Here is a 15,832-nt window from a genome sequence, read left to right as displayed (position 1 = left end):
GCGTCCGGGCGGGCACTCACATTGCGCGGGGTGATGTTGCGCACGTCGCCCACGTAGGTGATCTTGCCCTCCTGCCGCACCTGCCCCACCGTCACGGAGTCCTCGCACACCTCGGAGGCCACGTAGCGCTCCACCTTGAGGCCCAGCTCCTTGAGCACCAGAAGCCCTGCGTGCGCGTGCGTGAGCGTGCGGGTGTGCGCGTGCGTGCGTGCGCAAGTTTATTTTGTTTAGCCGTGAGAACTGAAGAGAACAGAATGGGCCTCATTCGCGAGAGCGGCCCGGGTCCCCGTGCGAAATCAAAATACGCTCAGCGTGTGCGGATGAGACGGTAGAGTGAGCGTCTGGCACAGGCCCCAACGTGCGTGGACGAGTCGCGCTCGCGGGAGCGGCAACCGTGGCGGTAGTATCGAGCTGACGAGCGCTGGCTCGGGAAGCATCCCAATGCTTCACAGTGACCCCGAGCCAGTGCGCCAGGAGGCAAAGGTGGCCAGGACGTGGTACTGTCCACCCAACCTTCATTGGTGCTGCTCGCTAACAGCACTTGCCCCAACAGTCTGTTAAGGGTATAGGGGGGATCTTTGTGCGCACGTGCGTGTGTGCGTGCGTGTCTGTGCCTGTGTGTGCGCGCGTATCTGCGCGTGTGTGCGGGGGGGATTGCCTGTAGCGATGCCGTCGAACAAGGAGAGGACACGGATCGGCTTGCGCTGAGACGCCGGGATCGGGGGGTAGAGACGCGGGGGCTCCTGCGCACACAAAGACAAAGGTCCCCCAGGTAGCCTTCAACAGACCAGTTTAACACGCAGTGGTAGTGGGGCTTTCGCGACCAATATCATCCGCAAGAGGTTTTTTTTGGGTTAGCTCACGTAAATATTTACCCAAAAAACAACTACACAATGGACTCGAACAGACCGTTGGGGCGAGCGCCGTTAGCGAGCAGCAGCGGCGGCGGCGCCTACGAAGGCCGCCGAGGCGCGTCCCGCCACGAGCAACGTGCACGCTGCTCGTGGTGGGACGGCGGTGCCGAACGGACGGGGGAGGGCGAGCCACTCACGAACTCCTGGTCGCGGTCGCTGGTGAAGAAGAGCTGCAGGCGCGTGGCCCAGTCGTCGCGGCGTCGCAGCAGGCCGTTGGTGCCGTGCGGCAGGCACATGTAGCAGGTCCAGGGGTCCTCGGCCACCGCAGCCTGCGCCGCCCCGGCCCCCACCAGCAGCTCCACGCACTCCATGCAGAAGCAGCTGCGCGCCCCGGCACACCGCGTCCACTTTGGCTCTCGCGGTCGCCCGCCGGCCGCTCCGCGCCGGCGGCACCGGCGAGCGGCGAGCGGCGAGCGGCGAGCGGCGCGCGAAGGTTTGCGGCTCACGTCCCGTCTCAAAGATTGAAACTATAAAAGTGCAAACTCGCTGTTGTGTTACCAGGCAAAGGCCCACCGAGCTGCACGGCTCTTTTGCAGAAGCGGCCATGGCTGTGGCCTATCATCACGTGGCAATTTATGGCGGCCAAATACTCTGAACACGTGACGCTGATTGTGAACGTGGAGGGCGAAAACGAAGGACCCAAAGAAAAATCCACGCTACCACAGGGAGAAAGAGACACGCAAACTCCGAATATCAGTCGGCATCGACACCAACGACCTCCTGTGCACCGGGCGAGGTAGTTAACATCTCGCGCCCACCCCTGGCAGCCGTCCCTGTGCAGCGCAAGGCGGCTCAGCGGCTTGCCTGCGAGCGGCCATCGGTTTGGCGGAGGGGGGCGATGATTGCTGCTACTGCGCGCGATCCCCAGCGACGCGGACAACGCAGCCGCGCCCGGCACACTCCGACACGGTCGACCGTCCCCGCTCCGGGCGCTCACCCACCGTGCGCCCACTCCGCGGCTACAATCGTTTCACAAGAAGGCTTCCCGTGACGTTGACCATAATAATATAGGAGTTTGGGGGGGGGGGGGGTCGGCGGTGGGGTGCGTGCGGTTGGGGGGGGGGGGCGGCGAGGGGTCGGGGGTCGTGCTGGAAACCGGACGTGCGGTGTGACAATGGGGTGGGAGGAAGCCGTTAGCATGCAACACAAACAGGGCCCTTATCTTGGAGCTACACCCAGGCCGCCACGGGCCCAGCTGGCCGGCCTGGCCTGCGAGCGGCCGCCCACGAGCGCTCCCCGTTTGGAAGAGCGAGCGGGAGCGCGCTCGAGCTCCGGACGGCGCCGGCTCGGGGGAAAATATTTCATCCAGCAGTGGATAGGTCACGGTGAGGGCGCGGCGGCGAAGCCTGGCGGCGGCGCTTGCTGCTGCGGAGATTCCACGGTGATGACGATGATGACGATGACGATGACGATGAACGCGACTGTAAAGATGACGATGACAATGAACGCGACGGTGACGGCGATAATGAGGAACGCAACAGCAACAATGATAGCGATGATGACGATGATGATGACGATTATGACGATTATGACGATGAACATGACGGCGACGACGATGATGATGACGATGACGATGAACGCAACAGCGACGATGTTGATTGACACCACCACGACGACGAGGTGGTTTACTCACCGGCAGCAGTTGACCTTGCTGCACATGAGCACCTCCTTGCCAGCGCAGCAGGCGCTGCAGTAGGACTGGTAGCCATCGTCGTCATACAGGTACGAGCACTCCAGGTACGTGTCCTGCAGACGGGGTCACAGATACACGGTGGGGGGGAGGGGGTTCAGGCCAGAGGGTAAAGGCGCAGTCCCTGGAATAGCTCCGCTCACGCCACCGCTGCGGATGGGGGGGCTCGAGGTTGGCCTGCGTATTGGAAGAGGTGGTGTTACTCACACTTTACCCCACTGCTGGGGGGGGGCGGGGGGGAGTGGCGGGGGCGGGGCGGAGGGGGGATTAGGAACTCGGAGGTCAAACGTTCTCCCCACGGTGCCAGCCGGCTGGACGGCTCGACGAACACTTCAAATGGCACGGGTCGCGACGAAACCCTCTGACTTTGTCCGTGACCTAGCGATGACTGCGACGATTGGGGCCGGGGCGGTGGGGGAATCCGTACCTTGCAGGTCTGGCACAGCCCTCCCTCGAACAGCGGATGCTGAGCCACCACGTACAGACTGCCACAGCCCATGCACATGTCTGGAGACACACGCACACACCGTCACAGTGAACCCACTGTGGTCTGCGCTCCTTCGACGGAGGAGGAGGAGGAGTTACAGCAATACCCACGGCGGTATTCACCGGGGCAGAATTAACTGACACACGCGTGGTCACGGACACGCCCGGTGGCAAATATGTGTGGTCTAGCACACGCGTGGTCTAGCACACGCGTGGTCACGGACACGCGTGGTCACGGACGTGGTAAATGTTCACGTTTACGAAAGTGGCTCACCTTCAATGTTCCGGACTTTCATGCGGATCTGCTCGACGAGAACATCTGAAAGTGGACAACGTCGTTCATCGCTTCCATCAACGTCCCGATTCACACACGTCATCACACGTCATCACACGTCATCACACAAACTGTGCACCATTCAATCTCGACAGCACCGGCAGCACAAACCAGACACGCGGTACAAATGAGACAGTACAAACAGAACACTGGTCATAACCCATTCATTGAGGTGGCTCGCGAGAGAGCGAGTCATCTGATCGCCCACTCATTTAAAATGAGCACCAATTTCACCACCGCTGGCCGCACAAACAAGTTTGAACCACCGAAGTCACGCCACCACAGCGGTGGCACGAGTGAGCGAGCAGCCAATCATCCCAGTATATCGGACCACAGAGCTTGGGAAATTGTGGGCAGCGCCTGGGTTTATGTCTGCGGATTCCCGTCCGTGATTCCGTTCGCACGAATGCCGCGAAGTAAAAACAATAATAATAATAACACGGCAACGTTCATTGCTGTGACCCCCGACTGCGAACCAATTTCAGGGCTGCACCTTGACCTCTGGACCGGGTCACTCACCCTTGGAGCCGCAGGGCAGCGCTGGCAGGGGAGCCGCTTTGTGCTTCTTGGGCGGCGGGCCCAAGGGGACGACCTCCGGTTGACTCGACGCCATCCTCTTGGGGGCCTTGCGATCCTCTGGCACGCGTTCGCGACACAAAGGCAAAGGGTCCCACCGTGTAGCCTTCGCTGAGCGTTGGGGGCAAGTGCTGTTACGCGGGGGCAAGCGTGCATGCGTGTGTGCGTGTGTGTACACGGATAAAGATCTCCCGTATAGCTGGAACAGGCTTTTGGGACAAGTGCTATTAGCGAGCACCTATGAAGGCCGGCACGGCACATGATGGGGTGGGTGGTCTGTGTCACCCCCGACTGTCTCCGTCTCCCCAGTAGCGATGTTTACACACTGCACCAGGTACTCATGCCGTGCCGGCCTTTCATCGGCGGCACTCGCTAACAGCACTTGCCCCCACAATCCGTTGAGCCTACATGGGGGGATCTTTGTCTGTGTTGTGTGTGTACATGTGTGTGTGTGCATACATCTGTGTGTGTACATGTGTGTGTGTACGTGAGTGTGTGTGTACACAAATGTGTGTCTGTACGTGTGTGTCTGTACGTGTGTGTACGTAAGTGTGTGTGTGTACGTATGAGTGTACGTGTGTGTGTGTACGTGAGTGTGTACGTGTGTGTGTGTACATGAGTGTGTGTACGTGTGTGTGTGTGTACGTGAGTGTGTGTGTGTACATGAGTGTGTGTACGTGTGTGTGTGTACATGAGTGTGTGTGTGTACATGAGTGTGTGCACGTGTGTGTGTGTGTACGTGAGTGTGTACGTGTGTGTGTGTACATGAGTGTGTGTACGTGTGTGTGTGTACCTGAGTGTGTGTGTACATGAGTGTGTGTACGTGTGTGTGTGTGTGTGTACGTGAGTGACCGTGTGTGTGTGTGTGTACATGAGTGTGTGTACGTGTGTGTGTGTACCTGAGTGTGTGTGTACATGAGTGTGTGTACGTGTGTGTGTGTGTACCTGAGTGTGTGTGTGTACGTGTGTGTGTACATGAGTGTGTGTATGTGTGTGTGTGTACATGAGTGTGTGTACGTGAGTGTGCGTGTGTGTACGTGAGTGTGTGTACGTGTGTGTGTGTGTACGTGAGTGACCGTGTGAGTGTGTGTGTGTACATGAGTGTGTTTACGTGTGTGTGTACGTGAGTGTGTGTACGTGTGTGTGTGTGTACGTGAGTGACCGTGTGTGTGTGTACGTGAGTGTACGTGTGTGTGTGTACGTGAGTGACCGTGTGTGTGTGTACGTGTGTGTGTGTGTACGTGAGTGACCGTGTGTGTGTGTACATGAGTGACCGTGTGTGTGTGTGTGTACGTGAGTGACCGTGTGTGTGTGTACGTGTGTGTGTGTGTACGTGAGTGACCGTGTGTGTGTGTGTGTACGTGAGTGACCGTGTGTGTGTGTGTGTACGTGAGTGACCGTGTGTGTGTGTACGTGAGTGACCGTGTGTGTGTGTGTGTACGTGAGTGACCGTGTGTGTGTGTGTGTGTACGTGAGTGACCGTGTGTGTGTGTGTGTGTACATGAGTGTGTGTACGTGTGTGTGTGTGTACGTGAGTGACCGTGTGTGTGTGTACGTGTGTGTGTGTGTACGTGTGTGTGTGTGTACGTGAGTGACCGTGTGTGTGTACGTGTGTGTGTGTGTACGTGAGTGACCGTGTGTGTGTGTGTGTACATGAGTGTGTGTACGTGTGTGTGTGTGTGTACGTGAGTGACCGTGTGTGTGTGTGTGTGTACGTGAGTGACCGTGTGTGTGTGTGTACGTGTGTGTGTGTACGTGTGTGTGTGTGTGTACGTGAGTGACCGTGTGTGTGTGTGTATGTGTGTGTGTGTATGTGTGTGTGTACGTGTGTGTGTACGTGAGTGACCGTGTGTGTGTGTGTACGTGTGTGTGTGTGTACGTGAGTGACCGTGTGTACATGAGTGTGTGTACGTGTGTGTGTGTACGTGAGTGACCGTGTGTGTGTGTGTGTACATGAGTGTGTGTGTGTGTACGTGAGTGACCGTGTGTGTGTGTGTGTACATGTGTGTATGTGTGTGTGTGTGTACGTGTGTGTGTGTGTGTGTACGTGAGTGACCGTGTGTGTGTGTGTGTGTACGTGTGTGTGTGTGTACGTGAGTGACCGTGTGTACATGAGCGTGTGTACGTGTGTGTGTGTGTGTACGTGAGTGACCGTGTGTGTGTGTGTGTACGTGAGTGACCGTGTGTGTGTGTACATGAGTGTGTGTGTGTGTACGTGAGTGACCGTGTGTGTGTGTGTACATGAGTGTGTGTGTGTGTGTACGTGAGTGACCGTGTGTGTGTGTGTGTGTACGTGAGTGACCGTGTGTGTGTGTGTGTGTACGTGAGTGACCGTGTGTGTGTGTGTGTGTACGTGAGTGACCGTGTGTGTGTGTGTGTGTACGTGAGTGACCGTGTGTGTGTGTGTGTACGTGAGTGTGTGTGTGTACGTGAGTGTGTGTGTACGTGAGTGACCGTGTGTGTGTGTGTGTACGTGTGTGTGTGTGTGAGTGACCGTGTGTGTGTGTGTACATGAGTGTGTGTGTACGTGTGTGTACGTGAGTGACCGTGTGTGTGTACGTGAGTGACCGTGTGTACATGAGTGTGTGTACGTGTGTGTGTGTGTGTACGTGTGTGTGTGTGTACATGAGTGTGTGTGTGTACGTGTGTGTACGTGAGTGAGTGTGTGTGTACGTGTGTGAGTGTGTGTACGTGAGTGACCGTGTGTGTGTGTGTGAGTGACCGTGTGTGTGTGTGTGTACGTGTGTGTACGTGAGTGACCGTGTGTGTGTGTACATGAGTGTGTGTGTGTGTACGTGTGTGTGTGTGTGTGTACGTGAGTGTGTGTGTGTACGTGAGTGACCGTGTGTGTGTGAGTGACCGTGTGTGTGTGTGTGTACATGAGTGTGTGTGTGTACGTGAGTGACCGTGTATGTGTGTGTGTATGTGTGTGTGTGTACGTGTGTGTGTGTACGTGAGTGTGTGTGTGTGTGTGTACATGAGTGTGTGTGTGTGTGTGTACGTGTGTGTGTGTGTGTGTACATGAGTGTGTGTGTACGTGAGTGTGTGTATGTGAGTGTGTGTGTATGTGTGTGTGTGTATGTGTGTGTACGTGAGTGTGAGTGTGTGTACGTGAGTGTGTGTGTGTACGTGAGTGACCGTGTGTGTGTGACCGTGTGTGTGTGTGTACATGAGTGTGTGTGTGTACGTGAGTGACCGTGTGTGTGTACGTGAGTGTGTGTGTGTGTACGTGAGTGTGTGTGTGTACGTGAGTGACCGTGTGTACGTGAGTGACCGTGTGTGTGTGACCGTGTGTGTGTGTGTACATTAGTGTGTGTGTGTACGTGAGTGACCGTGTGTGTGTACATGAGTGTGTGTGTGTGTACGTGTGTGTGTGTGTGTGTACATGAGTGTGTGTGTGTGTGTACGTGAGTGACCGTGAGTGAGTGTGTACGTGAGTGACCGTGTGTACATGAGTGTGTGTGTGTACGTGTGTGTGTGTGTACGTGAGTGACCGTGTGTACGTGTGTGTGTGTGTGTACATGAGTGTGTGTGTACATGTGTGTGTGTACGTGTGTGTGTACATGAGTGTGTGTGTGTACATGAGTGTGTGTACGTGTGTGTGTGTGTGTGTGACCGTGTGTGTGTGTGTACGTGAGTGTGTATGTGTGTACGTGAGTGTGTGTGTGTGTGTATGTGTGTGTGTGTATGTGTGTGTGTATGTGTGTATGTGTGTGTGTGTGTATGTGTGTATGTGTGTGTGTGTGTATGTATGTGTATGTGTGTGTGTACGTGAGTGACCGTGTGTGTGTGTGTACATGTGTGTACGTGAGTGTGTGTGTGTACATGAGTGTGTGTGTACATGTGTGTGTATGTGTATGTGTGTGTGTATGTGTGTATGTATGTGTGAGTGTACCCTCTGTGGGCTGCAGGCCGCGTGGGCCCGTGGGCTGGAACCCCCCGGTGGCCCAGCCGAGCAGAGGCTTCAGCGCTCGCTCCAGGCCCGGGGACAGCTCCCCCTCGCCCCCTCCCCCCAGCGCCCCCTCCCCCCCGGCGACCCCCCCGGACGACACCGCTGCCGCCGACCCCCCCAGCCCCTCCCCCCCGCCGGTGACCCCCAACGACCCCCCCGCGGCCCCCTCCGCCGCCGGCTCCAGGATCTTCCCCGCGCGCTGGCTCGCCATCTGCGCGCACAATTCCACGTTACCGTGGCAGGGGCCGCGCATCCAGGCGGGAGCGGGCCACCGCCACGTCCCGTGAGACGAGACTAACGTCGCAGGCGGTGCAGGCGGTGCGCTGTGCAGCACAAGGGCCATTGCCCGAAACGTCGTCTGTTGTGTTTTCTCCTCTTAAGGCCACTTTAATAAAGGCAAAGGTAACCCATATAGCCTTCACCAGGGCCGTCCACGTGGCGGGGGGGGGGGCCTGCGCTAGTCGCTACACCCCCGCTCCCCACACGTACACACACACGCACACAGAGTGTGTGTTGTTGTTGCCTGTGCTGGTGTTGACTGTGCTGGTGTTGTTGTTGCCTGTGCTTGTGTTGTTGTTGACTGTGCTTGTGCACCGCTGACAATGCAGCAGCAGCAGCAACAGCACCGCCAGATCCGCCGTGTGAGTCTCGAACTTCTTCACTCACTACACTAAACAATTTTTTTTATTTTACTAGCTAAGCTCTTTTTCAGACGCGACCTGGTCACTAATAATAGTTTAACGAAGTGGATTATCACATGGAAATGTATAGCAGCCCAAATACTCTAAACGCGTGTTGTTGATTCTAAAAACTGGAGGACACGGAGAAAAATCCACACAAACAATGGAAGAAAGTCATGGAGACTCTGAACATACAGCAGGCGTCAGGCTCGGGATCCCTTCATTGGGAATCACCACGTTCAGGTGCTGCTACCCCTCCTTGTATTCTCTTTCCCATCCTTTCCCGATCTTTCCATTGCTCCCCACTAATCCCAAACATTTCCCCCGTAACGGTCTCCCAACCGAAACCGTCATTTGCATTTAGTTTTCCCCGACGACCAATCGGATTTGAAAGTTCTCCACCTTCAAATCCGATTGGGCGTGCCCTACGTCTGCTCCCCCCACCCCCGCCGTGACGGCTGCCCGCCAATGGGAGTCGAGGACGCTGTTCGAACTCGCGTGGAGCCGTTAAGACTCCTCGGCGAGCGTCTATTTATTTATTTCCCAATCGGGTTTGCCTCTCGGCATCCCTCCTGGCACGCTGCGTTCAACGCAGCCGGTGTGCCGCCGCCTGGCCGTACGACTGACAACACACATACGGAGCACACGTGTCGCGTCACGCACACACGTGTGGCGTCACGCGTGTGTGCGTGGCGTCACGCGTGTGCTGCTGTGTGACGGCGCCGGGGTGCCTGGGCCACGGGCACCACCCCACGGGCACCACCCCACGGGCACCACCCCACGGGCACGACCCCACGGGCACCACCCCTTGGGCACCACCCCACGGGCACCACCCCACGGGCACCACCCCACGGGCACCACCCCACGGGCACCACCCCACGGGCACCACCCCACGGGCACGACCGACCCGGGGAAGCCCGTGGGTGTTTTCGGGGGGTTCCTGCAGAACCAGGGGTTCGGTTTGGTGGGTATTTTTTGCCACAGGTCACAACCCACTGGGCAACGAGCAGCCCGATTGTGACGGTGACGGCTGTGACGACGATGACATCGACGACGACGATGACGGATTGCTCGACGATCGTGATGATGTTGTTTACGATGGCCACGTGGGACAGACCCAGGCGCTACGAGTCAACCGACCGCAATTATTATCATCATCATCATGGTGACGATGACGACGAGGTTGAGGAGGTGGGCGGTACCTTGAGAGCCTCGTAGACGGCCCGCTTGTAGGCGGACCGCTTGTTGTAGGTGGCCAAGTGGAAGTGGTCGTTGAACTCGCTCAGAGGTCGCAGCTTGTCCCCTTGCACCTTCGCACACAACGCACAAAGATTCCCCGCGTAGCCTTCAGCAGGCGGCTGGGGCAAGTGCTGTCCGCGAGGAGCACCTCTTAACGGACGGCACGGCGCACGAGGAAGTGGCGCAGCCAGCGCCACGCACAGCCGCCTTTGTCTCCCCGGCGCTGATGGTTATGCACCGGGTACTCATTTCAGGCCGAGTCGACCTAGGGGATGCCCAGGTCCGGTTTGCCACTGTTAGTGGTAGTGAGCGGGATTTGAATGCGAGTCGACGGGTTCATGGGGCAGTGCACGAGCCACTACGCCACCGCTCCCCACACAAGCACACAAAGACAAAGGTCCCCCGTATAGTCTAAACGGACTGTTGGGGCAAGTACTGTTCGGGAGCACTTATGAAGGCTGGCACGCACATACACACACGTATACACAGGCACGCACATACACACACGTATACACAGGCACGCACATACACACACGTATATACAGGCACGCACATTAACACGTATATACAAGCACGCACATACACACACGTATATACAGGCACGCACATACACACACGTATATACAGGCACGCACATACACACTCGTATACAGGCACGCACATACACACACGTATATACAGGCACGCACATACACACACGTATACAGGCACGCACATACACACACATATATACAGGCACGCACATACACACACGTATATACAGGCACGCACACACACACGTATATACAGGCACGCACATACACACACATATATACAGGCACGCACATACACACACGTATATACAGGCACGCACATACACACGTATATACAGGCATGTGTACACACACGCACGTATACACGCATGCGTAGATACACCCACGTATACAGGCACGCGTACACACATGACGAAAGGTTAATTTCATCATCATCACCATGATCGTCATCAATATCAGTTATCGTTATCATCATCACCATGAATTCATATAGAATGCATAATCACTATCACCACCATCATCATGAATTCATACAGCGTGCATCATCACCATTCATCATCGCTGTCACCACCGTCGCCGTGACGAATGCGATGGTCTCGACAACCGTCGCCGCGACCGGCGCGAGTTGTCGCGAGTTGTTCGCTCACCATGGAGAACTTGCAGTCTCCGAACCAGCGGATCCAGCTGGAGCCGATCGGAGCGGGGTCGCGCCCCGTCTCCAGCCAGGACACGGTGCAGCCCGGCCACCAGCTGTAGCCCTTGATCTTCCCCCACACCAGGTCCCCCACGCCCAGCGGCGGCGGCGGTGCCAGCGGCAGCAGCGACGATGAGGAGAGCGACGAGGAGGAGAGCGAAGAGGAGGAGCCCTCGTCCTGCGGCCCACGAGGAAGGAGGGGGGAGAGGGAGGAGGAGGTGGTGGTTGACATGAGTACACACAGTGACATGGAGGTGATTGGCAGTGGTGGGTGATAATGGTAATGATGATTTCTAGCAGTGATGAGGATGCGTAATAGCAATGATGATAGCAGTGATAATAACAGTCACAGTGACTACAATGATGTTTATGATAATGATGATAATCGCAATGATTATCATAACAACAATGATGCTAATGATGCCCACGATGATGATGATGACGAATTCCAATAAATTCTCACCGGCTCTTCCCGAGCATGCGGCGGTGTGGGGGTGGCAACGTGGTTGCTCGGCATTGTGGGTAGGGGCGAGAGGCCGGGGGGGGCGTGGCGACCCCGGGGCTCGGGGGGGGAGCCCCCCAAGTCCATGGCAACCGGAGACTTGGGCACTCCGCGGAAAGACTGCGGGGAAACCCGGCGACAATCAACCAATTAATAAATTAATAAATTATAAACAATCACCTGCATAACGAGCAATTAATCACGAGCCGAGATCCGATAGACCGGCCATCACCCCAGTGCTGATGTTTACACTCCACACCAGGTACCAATTTAAGGCTGAGTTGACCCAGGGGAGACCCAGAACCGATTCCGATATCACTAGCGCCACTGATGTGGGCCGGAGTCAGTAATCGAACTCATGTCGCCGGGCGTCGTAGGGCAACGTGCTAACCACTGCGCCACCACTCCACCCACAAACGCACACAGGACAAAAACAGGCAAAGACAAAGATCCTCCATGTAGAATGTTGGGACAAGTGCTAATAGCGAGCATCTATGGAGGCTGACACGTCACACGAGGGGGTGGGTGGCCAGCACCACCCCTGGCCGCCTTTGTCTCCCCAATGGCGATGTATATATAGCACCAGGTACTATTTTCAAGCTGAGTCGACCTAGGGGTGGTCCAGGCCCAGTTCAGATATTCGTCACCGATAATTATTTGTCGCGAGCGCCAATCGAAGTCGGGTCGCCGGGTTCGTAGCGCAGCGCGCCAACGGCTGGGCCACCGCTCCCCCACTCACGCACACACACGCACACACAGGACACACACACACAGGACACACACACGCACACACACGCACACACATGACACACACACACAGGACACACACACGCACACACACGCACACACAGGACACACACGCACACACAGGACACACGCACACACAGAACACACACCCACACACACACAGGACACAAGCACACACAGAACACACACACACACACAGGACACACGCACACACAGAACACACACCCACACACACACACAGGACACACACCCACACACACACAGGACACACGCACACACAGAACACACACCCACACACACACAGGACACAAGCACACACAGAACACACACCCACACACACACACAGGACACACGCACACACAGGACACACGCACACACACGCACACACACACACAGGACACACACACACACACAGGACACACGCACACAGAGAGAGACGCACGGACACGCAGCTGCAGTGTACATAGCTCCAAGTTGCACCTTTGCCTTGCGTTTGAGAGGGAAACGTGAACGGATTTTCCGGGCGTGCCAGCTTTCCCCCGCCCCCACGCCCCACTGCCGCGTGTAAACAAAAACCTTTTGTAAACAAAGCCTCTTTGTTTACAAGCGAAACTGATTGAACCCATCGGGATGACGCGCTGATAACGGGCTGGCAGTGGCGCCGCACCACACCTCCTCACCGCCTGCTGCGAGGAAGGGCCTTTGTGCCGGAACGACGTCGCCGCCCGGGATATACTTCCCCTATTTAAGGCGGCCGCCGCCGCGGTGCTGACATCAACGCGCATCGTGCGGAGCGATATAAGCCGCTTCATCGTCGTGCTCCCGGGGGTGGCCGTTTGAGTGGCACGCCAAAGATTTAAAGGGAGCCGGAGCAGGAAATGCAGGGAGAGTGGGGAGTGGTGGGGGGGGGCGGTCCAGAAGTTAACGGAGGGCGAGGGGGGTGGGTGGGTTTTGAGGTTTAAGGATTTGAGAGATTCCTAGAAATCAGCCGGAGGGTAAAGGCCACCACCGCCACCACCGCCGGCCACCGCCGGCCACCACCGCCACCACCACCACGAACTGAAATCATTTACGGGAAAAAGCCGGGACACTTTTGTGTCAACACAGAACGTGTTGGGAGAGACACACACACGCACACACGCATTTACGTGCACACACACGCACACACAGGAATGCGCATAAGTGTTTACGTGCACACACACGCACACAGGAATGCACACACGTGTAAACATAAGCACTACACACAAGTAGTAATGCATGTGTGTGTGTGTGTGCACAGAGAGCCCCCGTGTAGCCTGAACAGACTGTTGGAGTAAGTGGTTTTAGCGAGCAGCACCTATGAAGGTCGGCCAGCACCACGCCCGGCCGCTTTTGTCTTCCTCGTGGCGATTTGCACGCACATCTGCTTTTCATTTATGGCTTAGTCGACCCAGGGAAGTCCCAGAACCGGTTCAAATAATCGTCACTCGTGTTGGGCGTGAGCAGGAATCGAACTCAGCTTGCCCGGTTCGTAGCGCAGGGTGCTAACCGCCACACTACCACTCCCCACAGCCACACGCACGCACTGACACACACTGACACACACTGACACATACACTGACACACACACTGACACACACACTGACACACACTGACACACACACTGATACACACACTGACACACACTGACACATACACTGACACACACTGACACGCACTGACACACACTGACAACACACACTGACACACATTGACAACACACACTGACACACTGACACACATTGACAACACACACACTGACACACACTGACACACACTGACGACACACACTGACACAACGGGGCAGAATGAAATTAAAAATGTGCCCGCTCAGCAGATGTTTGACGACAGATGTTCAGACAGAGATATCTCACGACCAGCGCTAGCCCACACACCCCCACACACCCCACACACACCCACAATCCCCCACTGCCACAAAACCCAAATGTCAGCACGAACACACAGATCGCTGGGTGTTTGTGCATTGTCAAAAAACGTAGGCTTCTGAAAACAAATCTCTCGTGAGGCTTGTGTGCGAGTGTGTGTGAGGGCCTTCCCAAGGTCTACCGAGCCTGAATGCCCGGGCCAGTTTTAAACGTCAGCACTGGGGAGACGATCACGGCCGGGTACGGTCCGAGTTGCGTCACCTCCAGTGCAGCTTTCGACAGGCGCTTTGGGAAGTGCTGCTGGCGAATAGCACCCACGGAGGCCGGCACGGCACCACGCCGGGGCCCCTTCGCCTCTCCGGTGGCGACGTTCGCACACCGCGCCGAGGGTCACTTGCTTCAGGCCGAGTGAACCTAGGCCGGGGACCGCTTCAGATAACCGGCACCGCTGTAGGTGGCCGTGTGCGGGAATCGGACTCGGGTCGCCGGGTTCGTAGCGCAGCGGCGCTAACCGCTGCACCGCCGCTCCCCGTAGACTTCCTCACACCCACGGTTGACCGTAGGGAGTGGTCAGCCTCATTTCCAGGAAACTGAAGCCAGAAGCCACGACCAGGCCTCATAGCCTGTCCATGAGACCTCCTATCTGTCCCGACCACCCGCTCCCTCCCCCATCTCCCCTCCCCCACCTCGACTCGAACCCCCCACCCCGAACGGGGCAGCGAGAGCACAGCGCCCCATCCAATCACTTCCCCTGCCCTTGCCTTTTTTCGACCGCCGATAAAATCGCCGAACATCCGGTAACGCCGGCAATTCGGTTGGAACGACGGCACGCCGGGGGGACCGTGCGGCTCGCAGGTCGTGCCGCCACGAGGTCGTGGCGTTGTTGTCGTCGCTTGGCACGACGACCGACGTTTCGCTCCACGTGCCGGGAGCTACTTCGGGCGCGAGAGAGCGGAAAACACGTCGCAAGCGCGACGCCCTGCGCAGGTGGCGAGCGCAGTGGCGGCTCAGCCTCGCTCTGATACGCACGCCCTCGGGGGAATCATCAGCAGCAGCAGCAGCAGCAGTATTCTTTTGATGTATTTAGACATGTCTGTCTGTCATCATAACCCTGACCCTAACCACACTAGCCAATCATACACTAGCCCTGACCCTAACCACACTAGCCAATCAGACACTAGCCCTGACGCTAACCACACTAGCCACCCAGACACTAGCCCTACCCCTAACCACACTAGCCACCCAGACACTAGCCCTACCCCTAACCACACTAGCCACCCAGACACTAGCCCTACCCCTAACCACACTAGCCACCCAGACACTAGCCCTACCCCTAACCACACTAGCCACTCAGACACTAGCCTTGACCCTAACCACACACATGCTCGTGGACACAAGTGTACGTGCGCAGACTTAACAGGGTGAACGCACTCGGGCACAAAGGCTTACACCAGAACCGGCGTGTACACACACTCGAGGGTGCACACGCGCAATGTGTAAGAACCTGCACGCGTGTACACATGTGTACACGTGCGTGTACACGTGTGCAAACACGTGTAAACACACACGTGTAGTGGGGAG

General features: G+C 56.8%; 1 protein-coding gene across 1 annotated transcript in view; it reads right to left on the bottom strand.

Moving 5' to 3' along the window:
* The window catches only part of LOC116942556 (DNA (cytosine-5)-methyltransferase 3A-like), a 43,867-nt gene that overhangs the window by 9,612 nt on the left and 18,423 nt on the right, over positions 1-15,832 (bottom strand). Inside the window, exons 6-17 of the mRNA XM_032954605.2 lie at positions 11,562-11,720; positions 11,052-11,276; positions 9,835-9,942; positions 8,116-8,163; positions 7,896-7,992; positions 3,944-4,060; positions 3,365-3,409; positions 3,032-3,111; positions 2,548-2,660; positions 1,052-1,235; positions 659-743; positions 21-166 (exon numbers count right to left, since the gene is read on the bottom strand). Of these exons, the coding sequence (XP_032810496.2) occupies positions 21-166; positions 659-743; positions 1,052-1,235; positions 2,548-2,660; positions 3,032-3,111; positions 3,365-3,409; positions 3,944-4,060; positions 7,896-7,992; positions 8,116-8,163; positions 9,835-9,942; positions 11,052-11,276; positions 11,562-11,720 (1,407 nt within the window). The remainder of the gene's footprint in view (positions 1-20; positions 167-658; positions 744-1,051; positions 1,236-2,547; positions 2,661-3,031; positions 3,112-3,364; positions 3,410-3,943; positions 4,061-7,895; positions 7,993-8,115; positions 8,164-9,834; positions 9,943-11,051; positions 11,277-11,561; positions 11,721-15,832) is intronic.

This window comes from Petromyzon marinus, chromosome 15 (genome assembly GCF_048934315.1).
Source record: "Petromyzon marinus isolate PM22_M1 ecotype Great Lakes invasive population chromosome 15, UKy_Petmar_22M1.pri1.0, whole genome shotgun sequence".
NCBI lineage: Eukaryota > Metazoa > Chordata > Hyperoartia > Petromyzontiformes > Petromyzontidae > Petromyzon > Petromyzon marinus.
This window is presented reverse-complemented; position numbering and strand designations above follow the sequence as displayed.